This window comes from Ursus arctos, unplaced genomic scaffold (genome assembly GCF_023065955.2).
Source record: "Ursus arctos isolate Adak ecotype North America unplaced genomic scaffold, UrsArc2.0 scaffold_32, whole genome shotgun sequence".
NCBI classification, from domain to species: Eukaryota; Metazoa; Chordata; class Mammalia; order Carnivora; family Ursidae; genus Ursus; species Ursus arctos.
Window position 1 is genome coordinate 18,422,011 of NW_026623008.1, and position 10,860 is coordinate 18,432,870.

The following is a 10,860-nucleotide window of genomic DNA, read 5'->3' on the forward strand; positions in this document are numbered from 1 at the left end:
TTCTCCCTTTCCCTCCTGCTTATGCTCTCTCGCTCTTTCTCTCTCTCAAGTAAATAAATAAATCTTAAAAAAAAAAAAAAAAAAGCAGCTCATCTCATACCGTGACAAAAAGAAATTTCAGATGGAGTTGAATATAGGCAGAAAGCATTTGGTTTTAAACTAGAATTTGATCTTGAAACCAGGAAAGACTTTCTACACAAAAATAATGGAAGAAATCACAAAGAAAAAAAAATCAGTTGCATAGAGTACAGATATTACAACAAATATAAGGAATTAATATTCTTGATATGTAGGTAGCTCATAAAATTTGTTAAGTAAAGCTCAGATATTTGGAAAAATAGGTAAAAGATATGAACAAATAATTCACAGAAGGGGGCGCCTGGGTGGCACAGCGGTTAAGCGTCTGCCTTCAGCTCAGGGCGTGATCCTGGTGTTGCGGGATCGAGCCCCACATCAGGCTCCTCCGCTATGAGCCTGCTTCTTCCTCTCCCACTCCTCCTGCTTCTGTTCCCTCTCTCGCTGGCTGTCTCTATCTCTGTCAAATAAATAAATAAAATCTTTAAAAAAAAATAATAATTCACAGAAGACAAATAAATGGCTTATAAGAATATATCCTCATCAATCACCAAAGACCTGCAGATTAAAACTAGATATCATTTATCTCCTGTGAAATTTCTGTTTCTTTTTTTTAATTGCAATACATTTGGCACACAATGTTACATTAGTTGCAAGTGTACAACGTAGTAATTCCACAACTCTGTGTGTCATGCTGTGCTCCATGCAAGCGTAGCTGCTAGCTACCATCTGTCACCATACAACACTATGATGTTACAGTGCCATTGACTCTACGCCCTGTTCTGTACCTTTTATCCCCTTGTGTATTCTGTAACCGGAAGCCTGGACCTCCCACTCCCCCTCATCCATTTTGCCCACACCAACTCTCTGTATCTATGGGTCTGTTTTTGCTTTTGTTTGTTTGTTCATTTGTTTTGTTTTGTAGATTCCTCATATCAGTGAAATCATGTATTTTTTTTCTCTGTCGGGCTTATTTCACTTAGCATAGTGTCTTCTAGGTCCATCCATATTGTCACAAATGGCAAGATCTTATTCTTTTTTATGGCTGAGTAATATTCTTCCATGTGCGTGTGTGTGTGTGTGTGTGCACGTGTACATCTTTATCCATTCATCTCTCAGTGGACACTTCGGTTGCTTCCATGTGTTGGAAATAATGCTGCAATAAACACAGGGGTGCATATCTCTGTTGGAATTAGTGTTTTTGTTCTCTTCGGAAATACCCCATAGTGGAATTACTGGATCATATGGTATTCCTACTTTTGATAGAAAAGTAGAAAGTTTGCATTCCACCAGTAGTGCACAAGGGTTCCCTTTTCTCCACATCCTCGCCAACACTTGTTATTTGCCTTTTTAATAATAGTTATTCTAACAGATGTGAGATGATTTTGTGGTTTTGATTTGCATTTTTCTGATGATTAGTGTTGTTGAACATCTTTTCACGTGTTGGCCATCTTATGTCTTCTTTGGGAAAATGTCTGTTCAGATCCTCTGCCCATTTTTAATCAGATTATTTGGTTTTGGTGTTGGGTCGTTTAAGTTCTTTATATATTTTGGATATTAGCCCTTTATAGAATATATCATTTGCAGTTATCTTCTTCCATTCAGTAGGTTGCCTTTCTGTTTAGCCAAAGTTTTTTATTTTGGTGTAGTTCCAGTAGCTTATTTTTGCTTTTGTTTACCTTATCTCTTGTGAAATTAGCAAAGAATTTTTAAATAATAATATCAGCCTGGGTGAGGATGAATGAAACAGGCCTCATAATTGCTGGTGGAGGTATAACTTTCTGGAAAAGGTCATATACTTTTTAAGTATTTCCCATTTTACAACTTCTTCTCAAGATAAATATTTCAAAATCTCATCAATGATTGATATATGAAGATGTTCATCATAGTGGTATATAAATGAAAAAAATCTTAACAAAGGGAGATTTGTTTCATAAATTATGGTACATATAAGTAGGAATATTACACAGCCATTAAAAATTACATTTCCAAAGAACATTTGAGACTATATAAGTTTTTTAAAAACTGTACACAAAACTACATATAGTATGATTTCATTTATGCTAAAAGATACACATATGCTTATAAAATACTAAAGGGAAGTATATAAAGTTTTTCACAGTGTTGGGATATTAAGTGATTTTCATTTTCTTCCTTGAACTTTAACATATTTCTAAATTTCTGTAATATGTTTGGATTTCTCTCTTAAAATGAATAAAATTAAAATACCTGTATGTGTGTGTACATATATATACACACATGCACACACGTATAAATAATATATATTGTATTCTATATTAAATATATTATATATATTTATGTTAAATAAATATATCATTATATAATATATTGCTATATATTACATAAATATATAATATATATTAAATATGGTAATATTTATATTAACATATATTAAATATGTTTATATATATATATAGGCTACATTACCAGATGTTTTAAGTGGGCTTATTCTGCAGTATGTCCTGTCAAAATAATGAACACTTCTATATTTTTAGTGGAAGTTGAGAGTAGAGTTTTGGCAAATTTGGTTACAGCATTACAACAACATTTGCAACTGGCAGCAAGGAAAAAGTTCTTTGTAGTTCCTCTGAATTTGGCTTGTTTCATTTGGAGACAGAGTCTATTGTTACTAGAAACAGCCCAACACAGTCAAATTTATCTACCAAAATATTTTCGTATGTCATATCATCATATAAATACATCTTGTACTCCCTCTAAGAGGTGAGGTCTTAACCCATGAAACACCAGGATTCTGTATTCTAGGGGCCAGGTCAGTAATAGCGGGATTTTATTTGTGATTTCAGGCTAATTTGTAGACATCGATGCCAAAACTATCTTGTAACATCTTGCTGCTTTGATGATGTTGATAGGAGCTTCGGAAGTATAAGGAAAACGAGAAGGACACTGAGGTGTTAATGTCAGCCCTCTCGGCCATGCAAGATAAAACACAGCACCTGGAGAACAGTCTGAGTGCAGAGACGAGGATCAAGCTGGACCTGTTTTCTGCACTGGGGGATGCAAAGCGACAGCTCGAGATCGCCCAAGGTAGGAGAGCAGCGGGCCCCAGATGAAGTGGTATGGCTGAGAATGCACAGGGACGCAGAAAGCAGAGGTCCCTTAGAGCTCAGAACCAAAGGCATTCAGTTTTCTTTTCAAGTGGTTTGAGAAGTGCCCAGCATTTAGGAATCATCACATTAGTTCATTCTGCAGACATATTTTGAGGTGAGAATATGTCAAGTGCAGGGCATCCAGAGAAGAGTACGAGTTTCTGCGCTCAAGGAGCTCACGGTGTTGAAGAAATAGAGAACTGCAGAGCCACCAAAAAGTGTTGGTGCCACGGTATGTACAGGTTGTGGGAACAGAGGGAGAGGCAGGGGACCAAGCCCGTGTGGGAGTTCAACAGGGCTGTTCCCAGGGGAACTGATGTCTGAGCTGGGTTTTGAATGACGAGCAGGGGTTAACCCAGTGAAGAAGCAGTGTAGTGGGGTGGGGGGCAGAGAGGCATCGAAACAGAAGAAACCGCTTGGGCCAGGCCAGGGAAGCTAGGAGGGCCTGGTGTGTTCCGAGCCACAGCCAGCTCTGCATGGTTACAAACGAGGGAGCGGTGGGAGCAGCCTCTGGGGGGCAGGCTGTTCACTCAGCAGGGATTTCCTGAGGCCTACTGTGTGCCAGGCACCGTGAGGCTCCCCAGGGGGACAGGCAGTCACAAGCAAGCACAGAGCAGAGCACATGCTGAGGGGTGCAGGGATAGAAGTGAAGCGGTGTCGGGCAGGATGCGTGAGTGTGTCCCCGTATGTGGGGCCGTGGGTCCCACATGGTGGTCGTGGAAGATCGGAGCATTTGAGCAGAGGCTGAAAGTACAAGAGTGAGTGAGCCGTGTCAGTCTGTGGTGGGGGGAGTGCATTTCAGGGGGAAGGAGCATGTGTGGCAGCCAGTGGGGCTGCAGCCTGAGGGATGGGCAGGGTTGTTGGAGTCAACAAGTCAAGACTGGCAGGAACCACTTTGTAGCCCGTGGAAGGAACTTTGGACTTTACTCTGAGTGACACAGAAGGCTTTGGAAGGTTTCTGAACAGAGGCATGACATAGCCTGATGAAAAGCAATTTGGATTTTGTCCAAGAAATTGATTAGCCCGCCATAGATTACTGAAAAAAATTTTCAAACACTTGGACTTGGTAGAAGGAGAAGAATATTTCAACAGATACTTAAAGAGCATTTGAAGCACTGTACTAGAAGCTAAAAAGGAGACAAAGATGAACAAGACACAGTCTAGTGGGGGCATCTACTGGGGCAGTGGTGCTCAAACTTTTTGGTCTTAGAGACCTCTTTACACTCTTAAAATTACCAAGTTCCCCAAGGAGTTTTTTTCCAAGTGGGTTATATCTAGCAATATTTACCTATTAGAAATTAAAAACTTTGAAACATGTATCAATTCATTTTTAAAATAACATAATAAACATATAACCTGTTAACATATTTTTATGAAAAATTAACTGTATTTTCCAAAACCAAAAAAATAATAATAATAATGAGAAAAATGGTGTTGTTTTACATTGAGCGCCTCTCTTTAATTTCTGGCTCAATAGAAGATACATTCTCATCTCGGTTTCTACATTTGGCCTCTTGTAATTTTACTTGTGTGTTTTTTTGGAAGACTCCACTTACCCCCAGGAGGGAATGAGTGTGAAGAAGGCATATGATATGTTAGTATTATCATGAAGATGGTTTGGACCCTGCAGACCCTGTGAGAATTACTGCACTTGGGCAAGCCAAGCCGAAAGGCCTGCTTCCATTAGGTAGAGGTAGAGGGCTTGAAGGGCCAGAGCAGAGATCAAGGGTGGCTTCCTGAGGGAGGTGACATGGAGTGGGCTTTGAAGGATGAATTTGGAGAACAGAGAATGGCAGGGAAAACGTCGTTACCTGAGGGAAGTGTGTAAGCCAAGGCAAGAAGTGCTGGGAGTGTCCAGGTGAGCAGTCCAGTGGCCTCCAGCTGGAGGACGCGGAAGATTAGGAAGACCATAAATGAAGGCATACTAGAGAATGTATTCCCTGGATTTTCAGAAGGAAGGAGGTGACGTGTTCTGGCGTTTGGAATAACAGTGTGAAAGATGGATTTGGAAGGTGAGATTGGGTGGAGACAGAGGGGCCTGTGAGGAAGCTGTCGCTGTCTTTGTCTAAGAGGTGAGGTGTGGGGGGAGGGGGGCATGGTCCAGGCAGGGAGTGAGGGAAACTGGAGGCGCCCAAGGGGCGTGGGAGGATAAAGTTCGCGGGAGCAAAGGAAAAAGAGCAGAACAGATTCGAAGGAGGAGAAGAGAGACTGGTTTGATTGGAGACGTTCTGATTTGGGGTGGCTTCCTGACAGCCAGGTGGAAGATTGTCATCAGTCAGTGGGAATTTGGGGTCTAAACCCCAGAGAGAGGCCCACACGCCGGGAGGGAGGAAGGAATATAGAAGTTGTAAGAAGCCAACAGAGCCATAGGAGTGGCTCGGGACGGCGCAGGTGGTAGAGCGAGAACAGGAGCAGGCTGAGGGTCAGGCGTGTTACGCTGGACCCGGGAAAGCATTTAAAAAGAAGGTTCCTGGGAATTCTGCTTTCAAGCTGAACTTCTGACCACGTACTGGCTTTTTTGCCCTCCTGGCTCAGCTCGCTGAGAAGCGGCCACCCCTCTCTGACTCGTTCATTGACTTGGATTCGTCCACTTGGAGGAGCTAGCCCCCGGAGTGGAGCAGCACCTGGTCTCAGAGTAGCCAAGGGGAGTCTGTGCTTCCGTGTCAGCCCAGGAGCTCCTGTAAAGTGACAAAATGCAAAGAGAACTGCCTTTTCCAAAGCTCCGGGAATGTTTGCATGTTGCTGATTTTTAAAAAATCAAACTTAAATCTGCCTGGAAAAAAAAAGATACGGTGGCTCATCTGTCAGATGCTGTTAGGCTCTTTATCCGTCTGAGGCTTCTTTTGTTCAGAGGGGAGGAGGCTATTTGATGCTTCCTTGGAGCCGAGGGGACACGAAGGGAGTCAGAGGGAGCAGTTCCTTTCTACGGCTCTGCTGCCTTCCCCACTACTTCCCTCCACTGTCAAGCTCAGAATATTCTAGTAAGGATCCAACTTTGTAATTCAAATCAAAGCCCTTGTTGTTTTTCTGCTTCCTACTTTCGATATTTGCTTCATCCCAGTTCCAAAATGATGTTCATCTCTCCTACATCCTTTTTAAAAACGTGCCACCGTGCTCTCTTAACATTTCAGATACATTTCCGTCTTCTGTAGGACTCAAAATGAGTGCAACTCAAATGCAGCCTCTTTTTTTTTTTTTTTTGTAAGCATTTAAATTTCTGAGGGGCTACTCCTAAGTGCGCTTCCCCGAGTAGACCAGGAACTTCAAAGCATGATGGAAATTACACAGACTTTGGAACACTGGTGCTGGGTTTAAATCTTGCTCTACCTCTTAATAACTGAATGACTTCGGGCAAGATACGTAACTTGCAGAGCCTCAGCTTTCTGCTGGGCTGGGCACGAGGGATCTAGCGGTGAATAAAGTTGTGAAGGCGGTTTCTGCCCTCACGGAGCTCATGGGCCACTGGAGAGGTGATGGATACTAGTCATCACCAGATGAATAGTTACAAGAGATGGAAGAAGGCCGTGCACAGGAGTGCGGACTCTGGAGCCAGACCGCTAGAGCCGGGTCCTGGCACTGTCATTCAGCCACTCTCTGCCTCAGTTTCCTCATCCATAAAATGGATGATGATGATGATGATGATGATGATGATGATGATGATGATGATAATTCCCACGTCATAGGGTCATTGTGATAAATAAGTCTATGTAAGCACTTAGAACAGTACCTGGCACGTGTGTTAGCTACGGTAATTATTATCCTTATTAGAAGAAAGTGACAAAAAGGCAGGTGTAGGGTGTGTTGAGAATCTAGGAATTGGGGGGCAGGGTCGGGTCTGATTTAGAAGGGTCAGGGAAAGCCTTGTAAGGAAGTGGAAACTTCAAGAGGAAACACAGAGCAGGAGAGGCATGGAAAGGGAAGTGGCCCAAGGCAGGCAAGAGTTGGTCGGATCTAGAAACTAAGCATAGTGAGGGAGGGTGTGCTGCAATGTTGTGCAAACGTCCAGCCGGGCACAGAGCAGGCCCACAGGCTGAGAGGCACGGGCCAAGAGGCAGGGGTGAGCACGCTGAGTCATGTGGGAGCCCCCAGTGCAGCCGCTGCAGAGCTTCGTGTATCTTCTGTCAGAGAACCTGGAGCCTGAGGGTGCCGAGACTGGCTCTGCGGCCTCCGTTGTTCTTTGTGCCTTGGGCGGACACTCAGATATCCAGCCTCCCAGAAAAATAGTCCAGCTCAAGAGGGTGCAAAATTTGTACCCTCTCAGGCTGCCGTAGGCCGCTTCTGTGCTTAGAACGTGGCTTCTGGAAGTGACCTCTTTGCTTGTCACACCTGCATTAACAGAATCCCTTTTCAAAAACCTGTAAAACCGTGGCCCACATGCCAAATGTGGCCTGATGCCTGTTCTTGCACCACCCTTGGGCCAAGAATGGTTTTTATATTTCTCCATGTTAAAAAAAGGAAAAAAAAGAAAACAACAAAGACAGTCTGTGGCTCATAATGCCTAAAATATTTACTATTTGGCCCTTAACAGGAAAAGTTCCTACCCTTACAGACCGCGTCAGAGCTGGAGCAGAATGCACTTGGGATTGGCCTGCGACAAGGGCACCGCGTTAGAGAAGCCCTCCCTTCTCACTAATGGTGGGTCTTTGATCTTCCAGGACAAATTCTTCAGAAAGACCAGGAAATCAAGGACCTTAAACAGAAGATAGCTGAAGTCATGGCCGTCATGCCCAGCATCACTTACAGTGCCGCCACCAGCCCCCTGAGCCCCGTTTCCCCCCACTACTCTTCCAAATTTGTGGAGACCAGCCCCTCTGGACTCGATCCCAATGCCTCTGTTTACCAGCCTCTGAAGAAATGAAGACCAGCTGTGGGTTTTGCCCAACCATTTGGTTACCAGAAGGCATCACAAAGGAGCATCTCTGGCAGTCAAGATAAAAAAAAAAAAAAAAAAAGTTTATATTGTATTTTGTGGGACTGTATATGTTGTCGTTTTTAAAAAGGGGGGGAAGATAACATCCAAGTCTGATTAGAACTGCCCATCAGTTTTTCTTGTAAATTTTTAGAAGACCTCACAGAACTTTGCAGTTTATTTTTCTCGGCCAATACATTAAAACCACTCTTGGATTTCAAGTAGCCAATTTTGCCTTTTATGTATTCTTACAGTTTCCTCTTGAAGAAAAAAAAAAAGCAGGGTTTTTGCTTCTCAATCCTTTCTTTTGGTTTTGTTCTTAAATAAGTCAGCAAAACCTGCCCATTGGATTCACGCGGGTTGCTAATGACAACGTTGCATTTCTAGAGCGGAAGGGTTAATAACCTCACACGGCTTTGATTTTCGAGCTGCGCTACAGAAGATGGTTCTTGATATTACAGAAAACAGAACTTGATTACCCCTCCAAGGACCAAACAAATTCCGGGAGTGTCATTTAAGGCGAGGGGGGCGAGGTGATGAGCCTAGCTATGAGAGCGGCACTGGGGTTGTGTCTGAAACAGTCCTGTTCCCCTCGGGTGTTCAGTCCTAGAAAATTGCTAGCAGTGCCTTGGGAAAAGACATTTCAAGAGGAAACTTGATGATTTTAAACAGTTTTCCCCCTTTGCCATCATGTGTCTTCTATCTGTGTTGAGCTCACTGCGGACCCTGCTGTAAACTGGTGGGTAGCCGGGCTCTTCGTGGCCACCGTGGCTCCGGCCCATGTCCTTTCAGAGAAAGCACCACGGTGTTCTGGACTCGTCTCGAGGCAAGCACCTGGGGGCGGGGAGCTGGCCGGTGTTTCTGTGCCAGAGACTGCGATGACAGCTAATAAAAAGCTGCCGTTCTAAGTTTGGGTTGGTTTTTTTTTTTTTTTTTCCATTTCATTTAACTGTGCTTTCCTCTCTCCATCATCTTGTGTTTGATGATTTAAAAGAAACTTGACTATTCCTCAGCTCTTGTGCCAAGGAGGGTTTGTTTTTTTTTTTTTAAGAGTTTTAAACTCAAAACTCTGCACAAAGATTTCAGTTTCAAGTGTATATTAGACACTTGTAGAAAAGTGTTTGGCAACTTTTGGAAGTGTTTAAGAATCAGGGTGGGGGCGGGGGGAGGGGCTGGGAGAGGGAGGGGCAAAGCAAAAATTGTATTGGGAAACTAGGAAAATTAAGAAACCAAATAGATTGGTTTTGCTTCCTTGCCATGGATTCTGGAAGGACATAGTTCTTCTCAAATTTCCTGTTAATTGGCATGTGCGTCATATTTAAAGCAGATTAAGTAGGACAAGCAAGTCAGCAAACTAGAAGTATTAAAAAGAACCATCCTTTTAATCACAGATCTTATTTTGGGGTTAAAAAAAACTTCTAGCTTTAGCCAGGTGTGCATGTTGCTGCCATTTTGCATTTTTGAATCATCGTGTGTAATCGTCGCCATGGAAGTGTTACTCAGAATTGTCATAGGTTTTTTTCATCTTTGTGCAAAAACATGGAAAATTGTCCCTGACTTTGTGTTGAGGTTTCCCCCATTTTGCTGCCTTTTGGGACACTATTTCGTTAAACACGTGGTCTTGGCTGCATTCTCTTTTTTTTTTTTTCCCTGTGGGGTTCAAAAGAATAAACATTTTCTTACAGATAAAACTAGTTTTCTGCCTTTTTAAACTTTGCAGGAGGGACAACAAGGTAGATTGTTCTGAACGGGCCCTTGATGGTCGCTCTTGCTCTCTCCTCATCTCCGCACCCTCTCAGGGGGCAGTGCCCTGTGTGGGGGGCAGAAACAGGGTTTGGGATGAATCCATGCAGGGTCTCAAGTTGGTTTTAGTTCTAGTCCAACTTAAGACATATGCATTCTCATTCTCTCTCCCTCATGCTTCCCTCCCCCCCCCTTTCTCTCCCTACCCCGCCCCCCCCCCCCCACTTTCTTTCTCCCTCACATATGGTTAGAAACATGGCTGACTTGTTTTCTGGTACAACCCTCTTTTCCCGAAAAAGCAAGTTAGGGGTGGGGTTGGAAGGTAGTTGGCAAGAAAATCCTTTGAGAGCAAATTTCCTTCCCATTTTCCAGAATCTTTGGGGGCCACATTGTGACCAGTAGCCTGTTGGGTTTCCTATCTGCTCTAGATCCTGAACTGACCTCCAAGATAGCCACTTGTAAGTCCTCCTGTGTTTCTAGAGGCTTTGCCTGTTTTCATCTTCTGAGAAGCCAGCTGCCTCTCTTGGTCCCTGCTTTCCTCTCTTGGCCATTGTTACAATTGATCTTGGCTCCGGTTCTGGAAAATTCTGCTCTTGGCACCTCACCCTCTGTCCCTGTTGCTGGATAGCCTTCCCAAGTCTCAGACACTTCGGCTCTTGCAGACTTAATACCATGAGCAGAGCCCCGCCCCACCCCACCCCCATCCAGGGGAAGCACCTTGGCTTGGCTTTTGCCTTCCCTTCCCCAGAGGAATGTGTCTGCCTACAGGATTCTCGCTGGCATGTTCTTTTCCCCCAAGAAAATCTCCAGTTATTGTCTTTGTTGTTTTAGGCCCATGACGAAGGGGTTCCACTTCTTAGTACACTATATTTATGACCCGCCATAAGGCCGTGTTTGCCGTTCTGTATGGTTAAATATTTACAGAAGGGGCGGGCTGGGTGTGTTTTCACTGGCTGAATAACCTCTTTATTGACATCCCCAACTTGACAAGGAAATAGCTGTCGT

General features: G+C 43.6%; 1 protein-coding gene across 1 annotated transcript in view; it reads left to right on the top strand.

Annotated features, from left to right (window-relative positions):
* MACO1 (macoilin 1) overlaps nt 1-9,803 on the top strand; it is a 61,138-nt gene extending 51,335 nt beyond the window's left edge. Inside the window, exons 10-11 of the mRNA XM_026517010.4 lie at nt 2,967-3,141; nt 7,859-9,803. Coding sequence (XP_026372795.1) covers nt 2,967-3,141; nt 7,859-8,061 — 378 coding nt within the window. The 3' untranslated portion in view covers nt 8,062-9,803. The remainder of the gene's footprint in view (nt 1-2,966; nt 3,142-7,858) is intronic.
* Nucleotides 9,804-10,860: the final 1,057 nt, after the last annotated feature.